Raw genomic sequence first — 19,908 nt, 5'->3', positions numbered from 1 at the left:
GTTACATTAGGTTGTTTATTTGAAATCTTTCTATTCTTTTGATGTAAGTATTTATTACAATAAATTTGCTCCTTAGTATTGCTTTTGCAGTTTCCCACAGGTTTTGGTATGATGCATCTTTATTTTCACTAGTTTCGAGAAATTTTTGATTTCCTGTTTAATTTCTTCTTGGCCCTTTAAGTTGTTCAAGAGCATGTTGTTTGATTTACATGTGTTTGTATAGTTTCCTGAGTTTTGCTTGTTATTCATTTCCAGTTTCAATCTGTTTTGGTCTGAAAAAGATACTTGAAATTATTTTAATTTTTAAAAATTTGTTGAAATTTGATTTGTGACCTGACATGTGGTCTATCCTGGAGAATGTTCCATATACTATAGAGAAGAAGGAATATTCCATAGTTGTTTGATGAAATGTTCTGTAAATACCTACGAGGTCCAATTGATCTAAAGAGTGTTTAAATCCTATATTTCTCTATCAATTTATTTCCTAGATGATCTGTCCAATGCTGAGAGAGGGGCGTTCAGGTTCCCAAAAATTATTGTATTGGGCTCTATGTTTTTCTTTAGTTCTAATAGTGTTCATTTGAAACATCTGGGTGCCCCAGTGTTGGGTGCATATATATTTATGATTGCTATGACTTCTTGCTGGATAGATCCCTTTATCAATATATAGTGACCTTCTTTGTCTCTTTTTATGGTTTTTGGTTTAAAGTCTATTTTATCCAATATAAGAATAGCTACTCCTGCTCATTTTTAGTTTCCATTTGCATGGTATATCTTTTTCAGTCCCTACTCTATTAATCTGTGTGTATCTTTACAGGTGATGTGAGTCTCTTGAAGGTAGCATATTGTTGGGTCTAGCTTTTTGATCCAAGCAGCTGTCTGTATCTTTTGAATGGGGAGTTTAATCTATTTACATTTAGGGTTGTTATTGAAAGGTATTGTCTTGCTCCTGGCATTTTATCTATTCTTGTTTGGATGTTTTAAATATCTTTTGTTCTTTCTTCCCCTTTTATTGTTTGTCTTTGATGTTTGTTGGCTTTCTGAAGTGGTAAGATTTAGTTTCTTTCTCTTTCTTGTTTGCATTTTTGTTCTACCAGTGGGTTTTGTTCTTTCTTGTGTATTCATGGTAGTGATTATCATTTTTTGGATTCCAGATGCAGATTCCCTTGAGGATTTCTTTAAGGACTGGTTGTGTGGTGGTGAACTCCTGCAGTTTTTGTTTATCTGGGAAAAATACTATTTCTCCCTCCTTCCTGAAGGATAGCCTTGCTGGGTATAATATTACTGCCTGGCAGATTTTTCTTTTAGTATTTTGAATATATCATCACATTTTCTTCTTGTCTGTAGAGTTTCTGTTGAGAAGTCTGCTATTAGTCTGTTGGGGGCTCCCTTATAGGTGACTTGAACTTTTCTGTTGTTGTTTTTAAGATTCTGTCTTTGTTTTTGAGCTTTGCCAATTTGGATACAATGTGTCTCAGAGAGGATCTTTTTGGATTTAATCCGTGTGGGGATCTTTGTGTCTCCTGGATCTGAAGGTCAATGTCTCTCCCTATATTGGGGAAGTTTTTATTATTACTTAATTGAATTGGTTTTCAATGCCTTTACCTTTCTCCTCCCTTTCTGGAACAACACATGATTCAAATATTTGTGCACTTAAGGTTGTCTGCTAGCTCTCTTAGATATTTTTCATTTTTTAAATTATTTTTCCTTTTTTTGTCCACCTGGGTTATTTTAAAAAGATGATCTTCGTGATCAGAAATACTTTCATCTGCTTGTTCTAACCTGCCGCTTAAACTCTTCAGTTATGTTTTTCATTTCATCGAATGAATCCTTCAGTTCCTGTTGTTCTGCTATACTCTTTTTCAAAGTATTAATCTCTTTGTAAATTTCCTCCTTCATGTCCTGAACGTTTTTTCTCATTTCATTGTGTTGTTTAGCTGAATATTCTCTTGTCTCATTGAGTTTCTTTAAAATTGTTGCTCAGAATGCCTTTTCTGACATTTCAAGGGTTTCCTGCTTGGTGGGATCTGGTACTTGGGAATTACTGTATTCCTTTGGTGGTGTCACATTTTCTTTTTTGTTGTTGTTGTTGTATTTCTATTATCTATGTTGATGTCTGATCATCTGCTAGATCAGTTGCTTCTTCTATTACTTTGGAGTGGGATTTGAGCAGAGAGATTGCCTTCTCTTTTTCTGGACTCCACTGTTGACTCTCCTTGTGTCAATGCAGTCGAGTGGGCAGCAGGCTGCCTGAATGGTGGCTGTAGCTGCTGCTGTGGTAGTAAATCACCCTTGCTACAGCAGTGGCTGTGGTGAACCACCCATGCAGAAGTGATGTTTGTGGCAGTGGCAAGGGCTGCAGTCTCCAGGCATGCTCCTGCCTTTTGTCAGGAGGGGGCTGCCCATAGCTCCTGGTGATGTACCCAGGCATGCTCTTGCCTTCTGTTGGGGGGGGCTGCCATGGCTCCTGGTAAGATCTCTGGGTGCTCTCCTGCCTTCCATCAGGTGGGGGGCTGCCCACAGCTACTCAATTTTTAGGTCTCCTTTTGAGAATATAGTCCTATGAGGGATGCTACTTAATGCAAAATGGCTTATTTTAAGACACAAGTGGATGGAGAACAATTGCATTTTAGGATTTCAGTTGCTCTCCTCTAGGGTGTCACTATTTCTATTAAAGCACTAGTCCTGGTAGTGTGTTTAACATTTTATAATCAGACATATTTAAGTCAGTACCACATGACGTAAGTGAAAATATCTCATTACTGACCCATCAGAGATATGATCTCTAGCCATGGAGCTTTTACTTTGTTATTTACTATGTGTTTAAATTTACTACGTAATTTCTAAGCAAAAATTATTCATTTTTCTGTTTTACATAGAATGTAAAATGCCAATGGGACTAAGCACTGGTATCATAACTGATTCACAGATCAAGGCTTCTGAGTATCTGAGTAAGTAGTAGCATCATAGCCTGTGAGTGGCAACTCCTGTTATTGTGCAGTAGACAGCCAGTGAAACCATACATGACAATCCTACCTATGGGTCACTTTTCCTCTCCAGACTTTTTTCTACCACAACATAGTGAAGCAGCTCCATTCGGGGTGCTCATCTCGTAGAGAAAGAAGCTAAAAGTCTGTAGTACACTCTTATCACTGCCACACCCTATGGTGAATCATGTTCCTAGAGTCTCTTCCGGGGAAAACCAAGAGCTAGAGGTCCATAGTCAATCCAGTGTCTCTACAGGGAGTTGACGAGAAGTGGATAGCTTACTTTTATGATCATGTACCCATTCCCAAAACTCTCCCCATTTATTTTTTCTAGGTTTAATAACAAACAGAGTATTCCAGCAAGATTCACAGGGTCTTATCCCAGGCATTATAGTTCCCATTCATATGGCCTTTTCCCTAGTCAAGAAACTTTGTTGATCACCCACTATGTGTCAGAAACTCATACTTAGGAGGAGTTCCTAAGCTTTCTCACTCTACTTTAAAGCCCTTCCCAAGATCAAGAGGTCATGATCAAGAGGACACCCCTCTCTTGTCTTCCTGTTAGGCTGGCACATTCAGCAGCAGCCACAACAACATAACTGATAAAAGATAAACATAATCTGTGTGCAAGAGGGAATGTGTGTGGTTGACAGCTCACCAAGCATAGACCTGAGACAAGACTTCATCATTAAGGACTGGCTTAGTAGCTGAGGCCCATGTCAACTGCCTGGTTTCCTAACTTCAGTACAATAACGAGGATCTGGCTTTCCACTGGACTAAACTCACTTGAGAAATTGCTAATTGCCTGTTTTTTTAAAAATTCAGAATATTTTTTCCTTCCTCCTTTGAATTTAGGTTATTGGGAACCCAAATTAGCAAGATTAAACAACGGTGGGTCATATAATGCTTGGAGCATAGAAAAGCATGCAATTGAATTTGCCTCTAAACCTTGGATCCAGGTATATCATTAACCTGATAATATTTACTGCTAATGTAATTATAAAAATGACAGTGTTTTAGAATTTTTTTCTTGTTCTTCTGGCAATGTTGTTAGGGGAAATAGTGATTACTACATGCTAGGCACCATTCTAAGCACTTCACATCCTCAAAATCAATCCTCTGAGGTTCGTTCTGGTAATATCCCATTTTATAAATGAAAAACTAAGGCCCAGAGGTGTTAGCTGTTGAGCTAGAATTCAAATCCACATACTGTATGTTCAAATATATATTGCATCTAGTCATTTTATGAGTTTGCTAAGACCTTAGATGCTGGCTCTTTAGTTCTAAAGAAAGCTGATTGTAAAGTGAATTAAGGCCATGGTTTACTCATTGACAAGGACAATTCTGTTTACTGGTTTTGCTATGTTGCAGGTGGACATGCAAAAAGAGGTTGTGGTGACAGGGATCCAGACCCAAGGTGCCAAACACTACCTGAAATCTTGCTATACCACTGAGTTCTATGTGGCTTACAGTTCTGACCAAACCAACTGGCAGATCTTCAAAGGGAACAGCACAAGTAATATTATGGTTTGTATACATGTTTCTATCCAAGTCTCAAGACTCAGCCTAGGGTTACTATGACTATATCTGTGACTGTCTTTTTAAAAAAATATCTTTCTGGGTGTTAGAAATGTGAATAGCTTTCTCAGGGTCTTATGGAAGAAAGTGGTAATATGATTGGTCTGAATATTACAATTTAAAAGGATAAACAGAACTATTGAAACTTCAAAATCCCACAAAACTTGGGGAGAAAACCCTGTATCATCAAATTTAATATCCAGAGTTCTCAAATTGGCAGATGGTATACAGCAGAGTAGAATATCTGGTCTCGGGATTCAAGGAGCTCATGCTAAGAATTGGCCACCAAGAATTTTGATTTTACTATTACATTTTATTTTGTTCTTTATTTCAATATATCTGAAAAAAATAGTACTGTTAATACTAGTAATTCTCTGAGGTAGTGGGATTCCCAGATTTATTTGGGGGCCATGCCTGAGGAATGACATTCACCTGCTGGAACTTCTGTAGACTCAAGCAGGAGCCCTAACTCTTCCTCTTCTCCCTAACCCTGCTCCCCAAAGAAAGATATCTGAATGCAAGGAGTCTGTGTGCCATTATTATAATGATAACTTTGAGTTTATATTTTATGTAAATCATTTACTATTTTTCTATTTTTCCATATTATCATTTAGCTATTTCTAATAATAAATTATTTACAATATACCTTAGAACAAATCATGAAAATCTTAAATTATGATTCCTAGTAATCAGTATTGGAAGACAGAACACAGATTGCAGTTGAGTCCATAGCTAAAAGGTTTTTGCATATATATTCATGAGGGATATTGATTTATAGTTTTGTTTTTTTGTACTGTTTCTGTTTTTGATATCATGGTAATATTAGCTTCATAAAATAAATTGGTAAGTGTTCTCTTCTGTTTTCTGGAAGAGATTGTTTAGAATTGGTGTTAATTCTTTAAACATTTGGTAGAAATTGCCAGTGAAACCATCTGGACCTCGATATTTCTTTGGGGGAAATTTTTAAATTATAAATTCAAAATTTTTTAATAGTTGCCGGGCTATTCAAATATCTATTTCATATTGAGTGAGTTGGGATACTTTGTATTTTTCAATAAATTTGTCCATTTCCTCTAGGTTCTTATGTTTATGTGTGTAGAATTTTTTGTAGTATTCCCTTATTAATCTTTCGATGCCTGCAGAGTCATAGTGATATATCCTGTTTTATCTCCTATATTGCAATTTGCATCTCTTCTCTTTTTTTCTTTGTCAGTCTTACTACAGATTTGTCAATTTTCTTTTTTTAATCTTCTCAAAGAACCAGCTCTTTGTTTCATTAATTTTTCTCTGTTGTTTTCTGTTTTCAATCTTATTGCTGTTTGCTCTTCTCTTCTACTTTACCTGGCTTTTTTTGACACTGCTCTGGCAAGGTAAGGGGAGGGGCACAGCCTGCTTAACTGCCAGGAGGAGATCAAAGGCCAGGTTCCCCACTAGTCCTCGGTTGGCACCTTAGAGGGGATTGCTCCTCTTTGCTGCTGGGTGGAGATGGGAGTTCCCCATGTGGTCCACCAATACTGCAGAGCAGGAGCCTCATTAGAGCCTGGAGAAGATGAAAGTCCTGGGTCTCTATCTGGCCTTCTCTGACACAACCCCAATAAAGGCGTGGCATTTAGTCTCCTTAGTCTCACGAGCATAGAAGTCTAGGATCCCACTCACCCTTTGCTGATGTGGGTGGGGGAGGGGCCACAGCTTTTTCTGTGGTGTTTGGCTGAAGTAGAGAAGTTGTCTAAAAGTTTTCTGTATTGCTAGGCTGCCCTTTCCTGGTCCTTTGGCTAGAGAAAGTAGGCTTTCGGTGGGACTTTTTTTTTTTTTTTTTTTTTTTTGTCTGTACTCATCAGTGTTTCCAGGTTGCTAACTTCATCTTCAAATCTGGGATATATGAGACAAATAGAAAACCCAGAGAACCCACCACTGTGTTATTCCTTAGGTCCCAAGAAGCTTAATCAGTCTGCCTTCTTCTCTCCTATCAGAGTCATTCTATGTTTCTTTTACATATAATGTCCAGGGTTTTTTGTTGTACTTAGCAGGAGGAATACGACAAAGTACATCTACACCATATTCCTGGAGGTGGAAGTATTCCCAATTATTTTTAAAGATCAAATTGGTTTGGTTTATGCCCCATGAAAACTTAATATTACGATAATAAATTAGATCAAAGTATTATTATAAAATCACTTTATAGAGAATTGTTACATAATTAAGATTTTCTCTTCTCTTCTAGTATTTTGATGGCAATTTAGATGCTTCTACAATAAAAGACAATCGGTTTGATCCACCTATTATGGCTAGATATATTAGGATCTCTCCAACCAGATCCTATAACAGACCTACCCTTCGATTGGAGCTGCAAGGTTGTGAGGCTAATGGTAAGGAACAAAGAAGCATTGTTTTCTCACTGCCACTCACAGAATCAAGATTTGGGAGGTATGGAAGAATGAGTAGGATTTTTAATTCTCTTCAATGACTTGCACTCCTAGAAAAATCTTTGTGAAGCAGAGGTTCTACTCAGGTAGACTCTTAGTGTGATCTACCCTGAGACTGGTTCTACCAGCCAGAGGGCAGGCACTACTTCTCTGAACAGTGCTTGGATGACATGGACCCCATAGCTGGAATTACCCTCATATATAGCCCATTTTCAATAAGAACTACCTGAAGTTCAGACTAGGCCTGACTCTTCCAAAGTCTTCCGAGTCACTCAATCTTTAATGTAATGAAAGTATAAAGGAACGTTACTGGCATATATTTGGTGATCAATGGATGTTTTTAAAATCTGAATCTGCTTTCCAACTTCCTGAAATTATAACTTTAATCTATATTGTCTTTTGTAGCCTATGTACATATTCAAGTGTTTTCTATGTAAGCAGCTATTTTTCATGGGGTGCAATGTTACGTGTGGTATAAATAAATCCAGGTAATCATAAATGGTCATAAAAATTGTACCATAAACATAAAGAATGTTTAATAGTCTTATCGACCATTTAAGAGTCCTCTGACTCTTAAAGCAGTGCTTTCCAATATTTTTCACTTCAAAGCACACTTAGAAAAAAATAGTAGCTGCTTAGCATTCTGAAGTAAAAGAATGAAGCTATTGACCCAGGGCTTGGCTGATCCAGGCCCCACCTGGCTGCGCAAGGGCTGAGAGGGTAGAGGATCAATACAGACGCACACCAGGTACTTGCTATGGCATACCTGTTGGGGAGCTACAGAACCTTCTCTCAAGATAGAAGGAAGAAAGTCATGACTCAGTGGAGAAAGTAGGTGAACCTTGGAATTGGCTCCTTATCAAAGTAGATAATGGTACAATGAACCCTTGACATTTATGAGATATATGGATATAGGCATTTTGCCAATGCCCAGATAGTAGTAGTGTATATATCTCCCATATAGAACACAAATTTGTACAAGCAGGAGCACTTCTTGAAACAGTTCCATAAATCATTGGGTTTGTTTTTTTTTTTTCCTTTCATATGGTATATGGTGGAAATTGTAGATTTGTTCAGATCGTAGAGTCAAGCTACCCTTAGATGTGACATTGAACTGTTAATTTATTTAAAACATCTGTATTCTATACAAAAACCATCACTTTTTTCCTTTTGTCTTACTTTACTTCTTGATAGCATTCACATTAGGCATTCTTTTCAGGGCTTTTTTTTTTTAATGGAGAAATTAAGGTATCACTTCAAGAAAATTTCTGCGTGATTTTCTTGCAAGAACAAAGTGTCACAGAGATGATGGGCAATCAACTAGGCTTGCTCACTGGCTGTTTCTTACACTCACAGATCAGCCTTGCTGTATATGATGTGCAAATTACACCTTGGCAAAATTCCAAAGGGTATATAACACGAATCACTCTCCAAGGGTTGAAGAATAAAATATTAGATGGTGATTACAAAGAGTTCACTATATCTTCTTTGTAGTTGTTGTTAGACGAAGAAACACAGTATGCGTATATATGTATGTGTGTGTGTGTGTGTGTGTGTGTGAGTATGTATAATTTAGGATTATTGTCTACCTCAAGGCAAATACTGAAGTTTCCATGACTCTCTGAAGGAGGGAAATGAGTGTAAATGTCTAGAACACAGTATTTGGTGTCAGACTGTGCAGGCTTAAATTCAGTTTCTGATTCTCTGCCTGTGTTACTTTAGGCAAGTTACTATTTCTTTCTGTAATTTATTTTCTCATTTGTAATGCAGAGATAGTTATGAGCATTAAGGAATACCTGTAAAGCCTGAGAACAGTGTTGGGTATTTGCACTTGGTAAACGTTCATTGTTTTGATCACTGTTTTTGTTGTTCCTTGGTAGTGATTTTATTTCTTGTCTCCTCTGCAGTGCAAAATGCCATGCAGGGGATATTGGTGGTGTGTAATTAATCACATTACTTTTCTTTTGACAGGATGCTCCACACCACTGGGAATGGAAAGTGGGAAGATAGAAAACAAGCAAATCACAGCTTCCTCATTTAAAAAATCTTGGTGGGGAGATTACTGGGAACCCTCACGTGCCCGTCTTAATGCCCAGGGCCGTGTGAATGCCTGGCAAGCCAAGGTGAAATATCCTCTATACATGGAGTTCTCTCAGCTCTCTAAGAGAAAACAAGACTCTCACTGGAGGCAACATCTGGGAAGCAGGAATACCATCTCCTGTTTCTGCAGATTAAAAGTCTAGGTCCAAGAATCTAGGATGTCTGTTGTCTTGACACCTTTAGCTCTAACTTTGGCTCATGGAGAAATCACTTATCATCTCCATGGTTTTTGGTCTAGCCTTGATTTAAACCAGGAGTGAGCAAAATTTTTCTGCAGAGGACCAGATAGTAAATATTTTAGGCTTTGTGTGCCATATATTCTCTGCCATAACTGCTCAGCTCTGCCATTATAGCAAGAAAGTAGTCATAAACAATATGTAAGTGTATGAACATGTCTATGTTCCAATAAAGCTTTATTTACAAAAAACAGCACACCAGATTTGGCCACTGTGCCATAGTTTGCCAACTCCTGATTTAGACAACTCACATTAGTGATAAACAAATGACTTAGACTTGCAACATCATCCCTTATTTTTTTCTTCACAATTTAATGATTTTTTAAAAATTTTAAGAGTGCCATTTAACTTTTTTGTTCTTATGTTTTAAAATTTTTGTGACATTCCTTGAGACAACTGGAGGCATGGTAAAATGTTGCAAAATCAAGGTTATAAATCAGTGATCTAAATTAAACAAACACCTTACAGATATGTATGTCGCTTTTGATATCAGCCCATTGAATAATTCAGGTGACTTAATTTCAGGGTAATGGTTAGCAGTTGACTCATTTTTATTTAATTCTCCAACTGACCTGAGAAATTAGAATGGCATGAGTAAATTTATGATCCCTTCAGCCAACTAAATCCAAATTCCCTACTTTCTATCTTCTTATCTTCCCTTAAGAAGCCTACATTCTAATTCCCCGGAGTGTCTATAGGTTTCCAGGTCCTATTCTTAAACTAGGCCACCAGAAAGAAAAAAAGAGCTGTGATGCTAGTGGTATTAATAGAAGAGATTGGACCTCAAACAGATGGTCCTGGGAACCAAGGTCTGTCCCTCAAAATTCATCCTGGACCATCATAGAATCACATAGTGTTAGAATAACAAGAGGTTTTACAAAACATGTGGTCCAGACTTTTCCTTTTAAGTCTAAGAGCACAGGAGATTAAGTAATTTGAGCTTAATTTGTTGGCAGAACCAAGACTGAAATCCCATTCTCCCAGCAAATAGACCAGTGCTACTTCAACCATTTGCAACAGCCCAAAACACCTCATTTTGCAATTTTGCAGAGGGGAAAACTGACACCCAGAGAAGTTAACATAATAAAAATAATAATGTTTATTATATTATATTTATATAATAGTCTAAATAATAAATTGTTAAAGAGATCTGTCATCCAATTCTTTAACAGGTGATCCCTTAGACCTGTTCATGGTATAAACTTGTGAGCCCCCCTCCATATTATAACCTTTAAAAGTAATTTGTTCTCTATATAATTTGCTGTTAAGTCTTTGTGATATAATAAAGGCCCCAAAGATGAAATGCTAATTTTAATTTTTAATGCTGACATTTTCAATTTGGAATTCTGGGTCAGAAATATTTGTTTCACTTAACCTTTCATTAGTTTGAGATGTCTCTATAGGGTATCTTAGGAGTCTGAAAATAGAAGCCAGGCACATGCAGACATACATGCAGATGTTCATCTCTTCATGACTAAACTGTCGTACCTCTTTTATGCCTACAAAATCCTCTAGCTACCTATATTCTGTATCACTAGTACAATCTTGATTTGAAGACTCACTAAGACTCCATCCAGATGTCACTAGAGAATGTTAGAAAAATTAACAAAAAATCTTCTAGTACAATCACTTTAATTCAATTAATTTGCTTTAAAAATACACATAACGTGACAATATACATGTACATGCATATACATACACACACACACATACCCATGCTTTTATGAGTGATGCAGAGGAAATACATCTATATTCATTATTTCACATAGAACTGAATGAGATTATGGGGCATGATAAATCTCCCAAAGGTGAAAATTTCTCTCTGATTACTCTAAAACTCAATTAGTCCTTCTGATCTTCTTTCTCTAAGTGCATGTCACCAAACATGTGATTAACCATTTTGTTATGTCAGAGACAGGAAAATTACTATGCTGTGTATCAAGCCCCACTTATGGCTTTCTCAGGGCTCTCAAATATGGCATGTATTTGAAATATCGGAAAAGAGGAAATTGGACTATTTCTGCTACTTGACATTAGCAGTGAAAAGAAGAGAGAAGTTGGGATTTTCTAAAATAAGTTAAATAGAGAGGATGCTATCCAGTTCTTTCCCAGATAACTCTGCAGTTATAACAGTATTTAATAAATGTCATAACAGTATTTAAACAAACTTGCTTAAGAATAATATTTACAGACAATTTAGCAATTTAATAATTTTCTCAAGTAATATTCATTTAGTTATTCATTCAACAAGTATTTACTGAACACCGATGGTGTGCCTTACATTGTGGTGAGTACCAGGAAACAAAACTAAATTAGCTTCTGTCCTCAAGCAGTCAGTAAGGGATACAAACAGTAAACAAATAATTATTGTACAATGTGTGAAATACTTCAATAGAAATGTATACATATGCTGTCGCAACAAACATGAAGAAACAGGGAATGCTTTTAAGAAACAGTGAATCCTAAGAGATGAGACAGAAACAAAATCTGTGCATTTCTGAGTATCTCAGTCTAAAAAAAGCAAAGGTTTCTAACATCTTCCTTACCCACATGTTTTTGACATTCTCATAGGCAAACAACAAGGAACAGTGGTTACAAATTGATCTGCTCAAAATCAAGAAAATAACTGCAATTATAACACAGGGCTGCAAGTCTCTGTCCTCTGAAATGTATGTGAAGAGCTATGCCATCCACTACAGTGATAAGGGAGTGGAATGGAAACCTTACAGGCAGAAATCCTCCACGGTGGACAAGGTACAGAGTGGCATCATGGCACAGAGAAAGCAATTTGAAAACTGTGCAGTGATGAGAAGAATAGTACTTTGCATTTGACAAATATGCACCATGTACCACCTCTTTAAGTCTTCGAAATCCTAGTTCTGCAGGTGCCTGTCTTGGGTCAGGGACCATGCACATCACCTTTCTGCTTTGACAGGGCACCAGTGAAATAGTGAGGACAAAACACCAGGGGATGTTGTGAGGCGTAATTATCTCTGATTGAGAAAGGTACCTTCCACTGTCAAATAATACCATATTAGCATTGCCTTGGATATACTTGTTATTCATGGCTGATCAAATACCCAAGGCCATAAACCTTTCTGTGTCATATTGCTATTAAATGGAAATCAATTGATATCCTTACTGATGTGGAGACTAGATTTCCTGCAAGATGAACTACTCCGTTACATTCCTAAATTCCTCTACTTCCTAGTTTTGTGGCTTAAAAATATCACCAGAGTCAAAGCTAAGGAGGTGTGCCTGGTATTCCAGGAATGGGAATTGGGCCAAAGCCAGCAGGAGAGGCAACAAAGAAAAAGGGAACTGATATTTATTGAATTCTCATCAAATGCTCAACACTTATCTCAGTTAATGAATTTTAAACTGTCTCTCTCCCTTTAAACTTCTGGGTTGTCTGTTTGTTTTGGTTTATTTTATTTCTCACTATACTGGATATCCTCACAACAGGGAAGCACTATTGTCACAAACAAATAGTGATGTAGCTTCTGTGCTGTATAAATCTTGGGGAACTTGCTAAGGATGAAAAAAAAACACATAGAACAATTTAGTTGAAGATATAGGTTATATGCCAAAACGAATAAATAGATAAAAATGCACGATTGCCTTTTATTTTAAATGTTAGTAATAGCTAACCATTTATTGATGCCCACTACTTGGCACTTACTAGGCACATGTCATATGTTTACATACATTTTTAAAATCTTTACAACAATTTCTGTGAGGTAAAATTTAATTATGCCCATTTTGCCAATGAGGAAATGGAAAATCAGAGAATGTAAATAACTTGTTTAAAGGCACACAACCACAAAGGGTGAGACAGTTTTGCATATTTATTTATTTATAGTTGTATTTATTTATAAATGAATCTATACATTTATTTATAGATTTATTTATTTAGAAATAAATTTATTTGTAGATTGATTTATTTAGAAATAAATTTATTTGTAGATTGATTTATTTATAGATAACTTTATTTGTAGATTGATTTATTCATAAATTTATTTGTAGATTGATTTATTCATAGAAAAATTTATTTGTAGATTTATTTATTTATAGATTTATTTACTTATTTATAAATGAGTTTATTTATAGATTTATTTACTTATAAATAAATTTATTTATAGATTCATTTATTTATTTATTTATTTATAAATAAATTTATTTATAAACTGGCACGTCAGATTTATTTATTTTTCCCTAATTGACTCAGATCACTGATGAGATGAATCCCTAAAGGGAACCATCTGGCATGTGATTTCATAACTGATTAAGGATCATCTCTATGATAGTGTCATATGTGTTCTTTGAGGCTCTCAGCTTGAGCTAATAGGATGAAAAATATTATCTATAAGATTTCTATACCATCATTAAATATTTTCTCATATTTTGCTTACAGATTTTTGAAGGAAATAGTAATACCAAAGGACATGTGAAGAATTTTTTCAAGCCACCAATCATTTCCAGATTTATCCGCATCATTCCTAAAACATGGAATCAAAGTATTGCGCTTCGCCTGGAACTCTTTGGCTGTGATATTTACTAGAATTAAATATTCAAAAAGACAAGAGAGACTCTTTAAGACCTCAAACCATTTAGAGCAGGCGATGTATTTCATAGCTATTTTAAACAATTTTAAAATAACAATTTTCCATTATTTCTTTTTTCCTATTAGAGAATAAAATTTTATATAAGAAACTTTTATAATGTAATTCCTTGTTACCATTAAGTGAGATGATAGCTATTATTTCTGCATTAATTTGAATATAGATGGGAAAATATCAAGAACCAACAAGAAAATAGCTTATCTTCCACAATCTGTAAAAATGCCAGATAAGGTAATATTTATGCAGTTAACATGCTTCATTATAGCTTTTTAAAATTCTATACACATTAATAAAAAAGGTATTACTCTTTAAACCATTTATAGACCTGAATAACTTTCATTCTTACATTTTTCTTTAAAGGAACTAGAAACAGAGACAAGATTTTGAGGATTTTTTGTTCTGTCTTTCTTGTTTGTTTTGTTTTAGTGGCTGGCCGGCTTGGGATCAGAACCTGTGACCTTGGGGTTGTAAGACTGTGCTCCAACCAACTAAGCTAACTGGTCAGCCCCAAAGATAAGATTTTTAAATGATTTGCTTTTCTTGACAGTGGATAGAAAAACAATCTTAACCTATGAAATAAGTGCTTAAAATACCCTGTTTCCTATACAACAATGATTTTTCTGACTCTCCGTGAGTAAAGGAACAGGTAAGTGCGTTTTCAGCAGTCCCACTGCACTTGTGAATCTGTCCTGGTCTCCCTTGGGACGGATTGCACATATTGATGTTCAAGGTTAGTGGTCATTAGACATCAAACTGAACCAAAAATAACCATGGGAGAACTGAATGTGAAACATTGGTTTCATTCTAGCTGGCACTACATGACGCACTGTTTCAGAATATAGGCTCACCTAAGGGAAAGCTAAGCTTTGTAAGGCAGAGCACTGGAACATCCTAATGCAGCTAGCCATTCCTGCCAGAACTGGCCCCTGGCCAAAATGGCAAGCGGCTGAAGTTTTCTTTCAGTGCCCTTCTCTCTGTGGCCTCAATCTCCTCCAGCAACTTCCCCGTTCATCCCTGGGAACTTGGCATCAATGGTCCTCTGCTCACTACATGGCTTCTCCACATGGTCTTCCCACTTGATGTCTCCAACAGGATAGCTTGACTTCTTATATGATGGCTCAGACTCCCAAAAGCAAATGTCCAAGAGGTAGGAGGCATAAGCTTCCAGTACTTTTACAGACAAGGCCCAACACTGGTACAACCTCACTTTTGCCTCATTCTATTGGTTAACACAAGTTATAGGCCAGTCTGGATTTAGTGCAGGAAGGATCTACACAGAGGGTGCATACCAGGAGGCATAGTTCATTGGGAACATCTTTAGAAACTAGCAGAGTTACCTATTACACCTACGTGGGGTGAGCCTTGTGTATATCTATGAGAGCTTCAAACATCCACAAAACACTGGCTTTCTAATATTTGTATTCCCATTATTTCTTCCTTTTCATGATGTATGTCACTGGTTCACCAAAATTTCTCTAAGATTTTCATTCTGTTAAGAGGAAAAGAGAGCATCTAAAGGTAAAGGAAGCATTCCTTTGTTCTCTGCAGGACTGGCCTCATGGCTGTACAATCTGTTCAGTCTCAAAGGGCTCCATACTCAGAAAAACCCCATGCTTAGTTTAGTGCTCTGCTGTCACCCTCAAAATCTTTAATTTTTTCACAAGGAATCCAACACTTTGATTTTGCAATGAGCTGCACAAATTATGCAGCTAATCTTGAGTCTGTCTACTGCAGAATTGGGCAGGATCTCTCTTAATCTAGAATCTACTGAGAGGCAAGAAAATTATGTGGAGTCACAGGTAGGGAAAGAGATGAGAACACAGCACGAGATCCAACTTTGTTATCTTACATATGAGAAAAATAAGGCTTCAAAGGTTAAACAACTTGCCTAAGACTATCGCTTGTTAGTGTCAGAGTTGAAATCAGAAACCAGGTGATCATATTCCCAGCCTTTCAGTCTGGTTTCTCTTCCATAAAATAGAAATTGAAGTTATAATGTTTCTGATTCATAGTCCCAGACAGGTAGACATGAAAATTAATAATGACTATTTATTGATCTGGAAAATACTTGTTTATGGATCAATGAGATATTTGGTCTATATCTCATGCTGTGCAGAAATATTAAAACCTCTCTTATTTTGAAATTAAAAGCATTTTCGTGTTTTATTTCTCTCTTTGAATTCATTTAGATGGAATTACAACTTTGGCTATATAGTATATCCTCCACTGACATAACATAGTCCACTGTTTGTTATGTCATAACTTGTTGCTATGGAAAGAAGTTAAATGACTCACAGTGTAATCATGACTTGGAAGGAGAAACCAACAGATAAAATACTAAATATTAATCATTCTAACTGAAAGTTGGAACAGAGTGACTGTGAGTGTATCACAAATATGAAAGGGACAGAAGAAACATGGATTTAAGTTGTTAAAAGAAAGAAACTTTATGCCACTTTTTTAGAATAACTTTCAATAATCACCATATTTCAAGTTCAGGACCATTTTGGCAAACTCAGGAAAAAGCATTAGCCAAATAGCTTGGATCTTTCCAAGAGCCATAAATGCTTTCCCCATTTACTTCTCTGGATGGACCAAGAGGAGCAATCCACAGTGGGGTTTGGATCTACAACTAGCACATGCCCTAATGTGATGGGCCTGACATATACTTAAAAATATCTGACAGTTAGTTCCATGTTACCATTTTTCTTGTTTTTTGTTTGTTTGTTCCTACCAGAGAGGTATTTTATGGACAATTCTGAATGCCTAATTCTCCCAAGTTCTTATTTTTTCATAGCCTAGAGTAGGGAAAGCAGTGGGACATAGATGAAATGACTATGTGTGGAGTGACATTTATATGGTCAATGCCCAGGTAACAAGGTTTTTCATATCCAGGTGCTATGCTAAGACAGACTACAGAGCTTTAAGATTTTGATATCTCTGGCTTGTATGAACTGCTCCTACCAAAACATATATTTTGCATTTGGTATATGTAAGAAAATCTCCCCAGATGTACCACCATTTTAATTTGTTTTTAAAGAAATATTCAGTTCATTCTATCTACACAAAAAAGTACTATGATAGGCATTCTAGGATACAGCATGAAAGGGAAATAAAAAACACTTCTTTGGCTCTTTAAATACATCATCTAGTTGGATAGAGAAAACAAATAAACATAAGAAGCAAATAGAGCCTATGACCCTATTGAGCCTAAGAGATGACACCCTGAGTAGTAAAAAGATGATCAGAGAGGGAGAAGGGAGGGAGGGAGGTTTTGGTGATGGGGAGCAATAATCAGCCACAATGTATATCGACAAAATAAAATTTAAAAATAAATAAAATGGAATGGGCAAGGAAGGAGGAGCAAAACAAAACAAAAAAAAAAAGATGATCAGAGGAGTAGCCCATGTGGTATGGAGTCGGGCTGTGAAAGCTTTTGGAGAATATTTGACCTGGCTGATTTGAAAAGGATACTGGATGTGTATGAAGGCAATCTGTGCAGAACCCCAAAGAAGCAGACTGGGACAAGGGTCAATGAAAACCAGGGAAGTATAAGACTTTTATGCTCAATTTCAGGACCCAGTAAGCTGTCCTCAACATACCTACCCATTGTCCCTACTGTCTCTGTACATAGTCTGATAATGACTTACCCATCCACCTCCCTCCATCTCCTGACCTTGCACATAAATCCAGTGCATCTGCAAGGTCAAAAAGAAGTAACAACAACAACTACCTGCATGGACGCAATGATTTGAGGTGGGGTAAGGGACACACACACAGATACAAAACAACCCTAATCTGCAAACTGTGAGCGATAGATGGTGGTGACCAGATTTAAAGTAGGTCATCTTTGGAAATGTTACGGAAGATGCCTAGTTAGACAGGATTCTGAATTGCTTAGGGTGATAGGAATATAGCCCTGGAATAGGGAGAGGATGGGTAAAAGTATGTTGCTTGTGGAAAATTGACTAATGGAGAGATAAGAAAATCACGGGGGATATTTGGATGATGACAAGAGCTCGACGTGCTATATGATGGTTTTGTACTGTTTTACCACTGGTCTACATCTGTACCACCTCCAATTCAGCTGCACTTCGATTTTACACTTAGGGGAAGCATCTCAGTGTCTTGAGAATGACATGTAATAGTCCCACTTGCTTTTTATTGGCATGAAATTTGGTAATGTGTTTACCATTCTATTTATCTCATCTGCCTTGTATCGAAGTTTCTTCTTGCTGACTAGGAAGGAATTCTGAAAGTCTGGGATGTGGCAACCTTATTTACAGATATGTCAGTAAAAATGTACATAAAACATTTTGTGAGCAGTCTGGGGGACATAGTAACAGAGGCGATAGTTCTATGTGAAATGCTTAGAATAGTAGTTGGCACATAGAAAGCAGTATATAGGTATTATTATTAATATTAACTTTATTAATAACAAATATAAGCGTGATCTACTATAATATGAATATAACAATATTATTAAATATTAACATTATTAATTTCTGCCATGTCTCTAACACTTTTTAATACTGCTCATTATTTTTTTGAAAAAATTGTGGTAAGATGTACATAACCTACAATTCACCATTTTAATCATTTTTAAGTGTACAGTTCAGTGGCATTAAGTACCTTCTTGTTACTGTGCAACCATCACCACCATGCCCCGCTCATTACTATTTATTGCTGCTCTATTTTCTACCTGTAACTTGATGCTTGTCCCAGTAGGTGGCGTGTCTGGTTCAACTGTACTTAGCCAGAGTTCTGAGGACTCTCACACAGAGGTCAAGCCTTAATTCTTCAGGCTGAATCTTTAAAGAATTGAACTGCTTACATGGACTTTCTTCAGTGGATTTAACTGACCTAATTATGTTTTTCTCAAGAGTAGGGACTACCAATATTAGTTTACATCCTGAGCCCACAGGTCTAGTATGGGATTCTGAAATTACTGTATTATTCACAAACCGGAAAATTTGAACAGAATTAAGTAAAAATTTTCTCTATAAGAAAAATCGATTGGATACCAATGAAAGAATTGAAACGGAGAGAGGTAAATAGGTTGTGCCAGAGACCACAGTAGGAAGAATGGTCAGCATGTTGGATTGTAACATGTATTGTGAAGACTAATTTTCTGCAATGCACCAAATAGGTCATTAAAAATTATTGGCTGGTGATGATAGTATGGTATTATAGAGCCAGGTTTTATAAAGAATCCTCTCTTCCCTCTTAGCATCTAACATTCTAAATTAAAAGTTCTCATATTTCTTCAGGTAGCAAAGTAATTGGAAAGCACAATGCTCTTAGCAGAAAATACAACCCAAATGACTAAACATAACATAATTTCATGTATGTATGTATTTATGAATGAATATATTTATCGCTCCTCTTATCCTCCCATAATTTAAGGTTGCTCAAAAGAAAACAAAATACTACTAGATAACATATGTTAGAAGTAGGAGAGAAAGCAAAAACAGAGGTAGGAACGTAAACAGGAAGCAGAAAGAGGTTAACATGAAAATGCATACCATAAAGCTTTTGAACTTGCTATGGGCAAACTTGGGTTTAGCAGAAATTTTTAATAGCACAGGCCAAAAAAAAAATCTGATCAGTTATACAATAGTGTCCCCCAAAAATGTTCAAAAGAAGCACACTTTTCTTGAGACAGAAATTAAAAATAAATTTCTCCCGAAGGTCCATAGAAAGAGGCCACCACGTAATGTGCAGAATGCCCTTAACAAGAGCAGATTTTATAGGGCTATTTCCTGTGCAGTCTTTAGGAGAGGCTGAGGGCTTCCCACCAAAGCAGAGCTCAGTGAAAATAAGTCTGCAGAGGCCAGAGCTGTATGGTCCAAGTGCACAGCTCTCTGGATCTAGCTTAAGCCAAAGGTAGATTTTATAGTCTCTGAAAATAGTTTTCCTTCAGACAATGGCTCATATCACAAATACCGTCTTTAAGTCATGA

General features: G+C 36.5%; 1 protein-coding gene across 1 annotated transcript in view; it reads left to right on the top strand.

The window, feature by feature from the left end:
• Positions 1 to 13,885, top strand: part of F5 (coagulation factor V) — an 87,977-nt gene extending 74,092 nt beyond the window's left edge. The window contains exons 19-25 of the mRNA XM_063105905.1: positions 2,880 to 2,951; positions 3,843 to 3,946; positions 4,359 to 4,514; positions 6,787 to 6,931; positions 8,960 to 9,111; positions 11,896 to 12,078; positions 13,739 to 13,885. Of these exons, the coding sequence (XP_062961975.1) occupies positions 2,880 to 2,951; positions 3,843 to 3,946; positions 4,359 to 4,514; positions 6,787 to 6,931; positions 8,960 to 9,111; positions 11,896 to 12,078; positions 13,739 to 13,885 (959 nt within the window). The remainder of the gene's footprint in view (positions 1 to 2,879; positions 2,952 to 3,842; positions 3,947 to 4,358; positions 4,515 to 6,786; positions 6,932 to 8,959; positions 9,112 to 11,895; positions 12,079 to 13,738) is intronic.
• The last annotated feature ends 6,023 nt before the right edge of the window (positions 13,886 to 19,908 follow it).

Source organism: Cynocephalus volans, chromosome 8, assembly GCF_027409185.1.
Source record: "Cynocephalus volans isolate mCynVol1 chromosome 8, mCynVol1.pri, whole genome shotgun sequence".
Lineage (NCBI taxonomy): Eukaryota > Metazoa > Chordata > Mammalia > Dermoptera > Cynocephalidae > Cynocephalus > Cynocephalus volans.
This window is presented reverse-complemented; position numbering and strand designations above follow the sequence as displayed.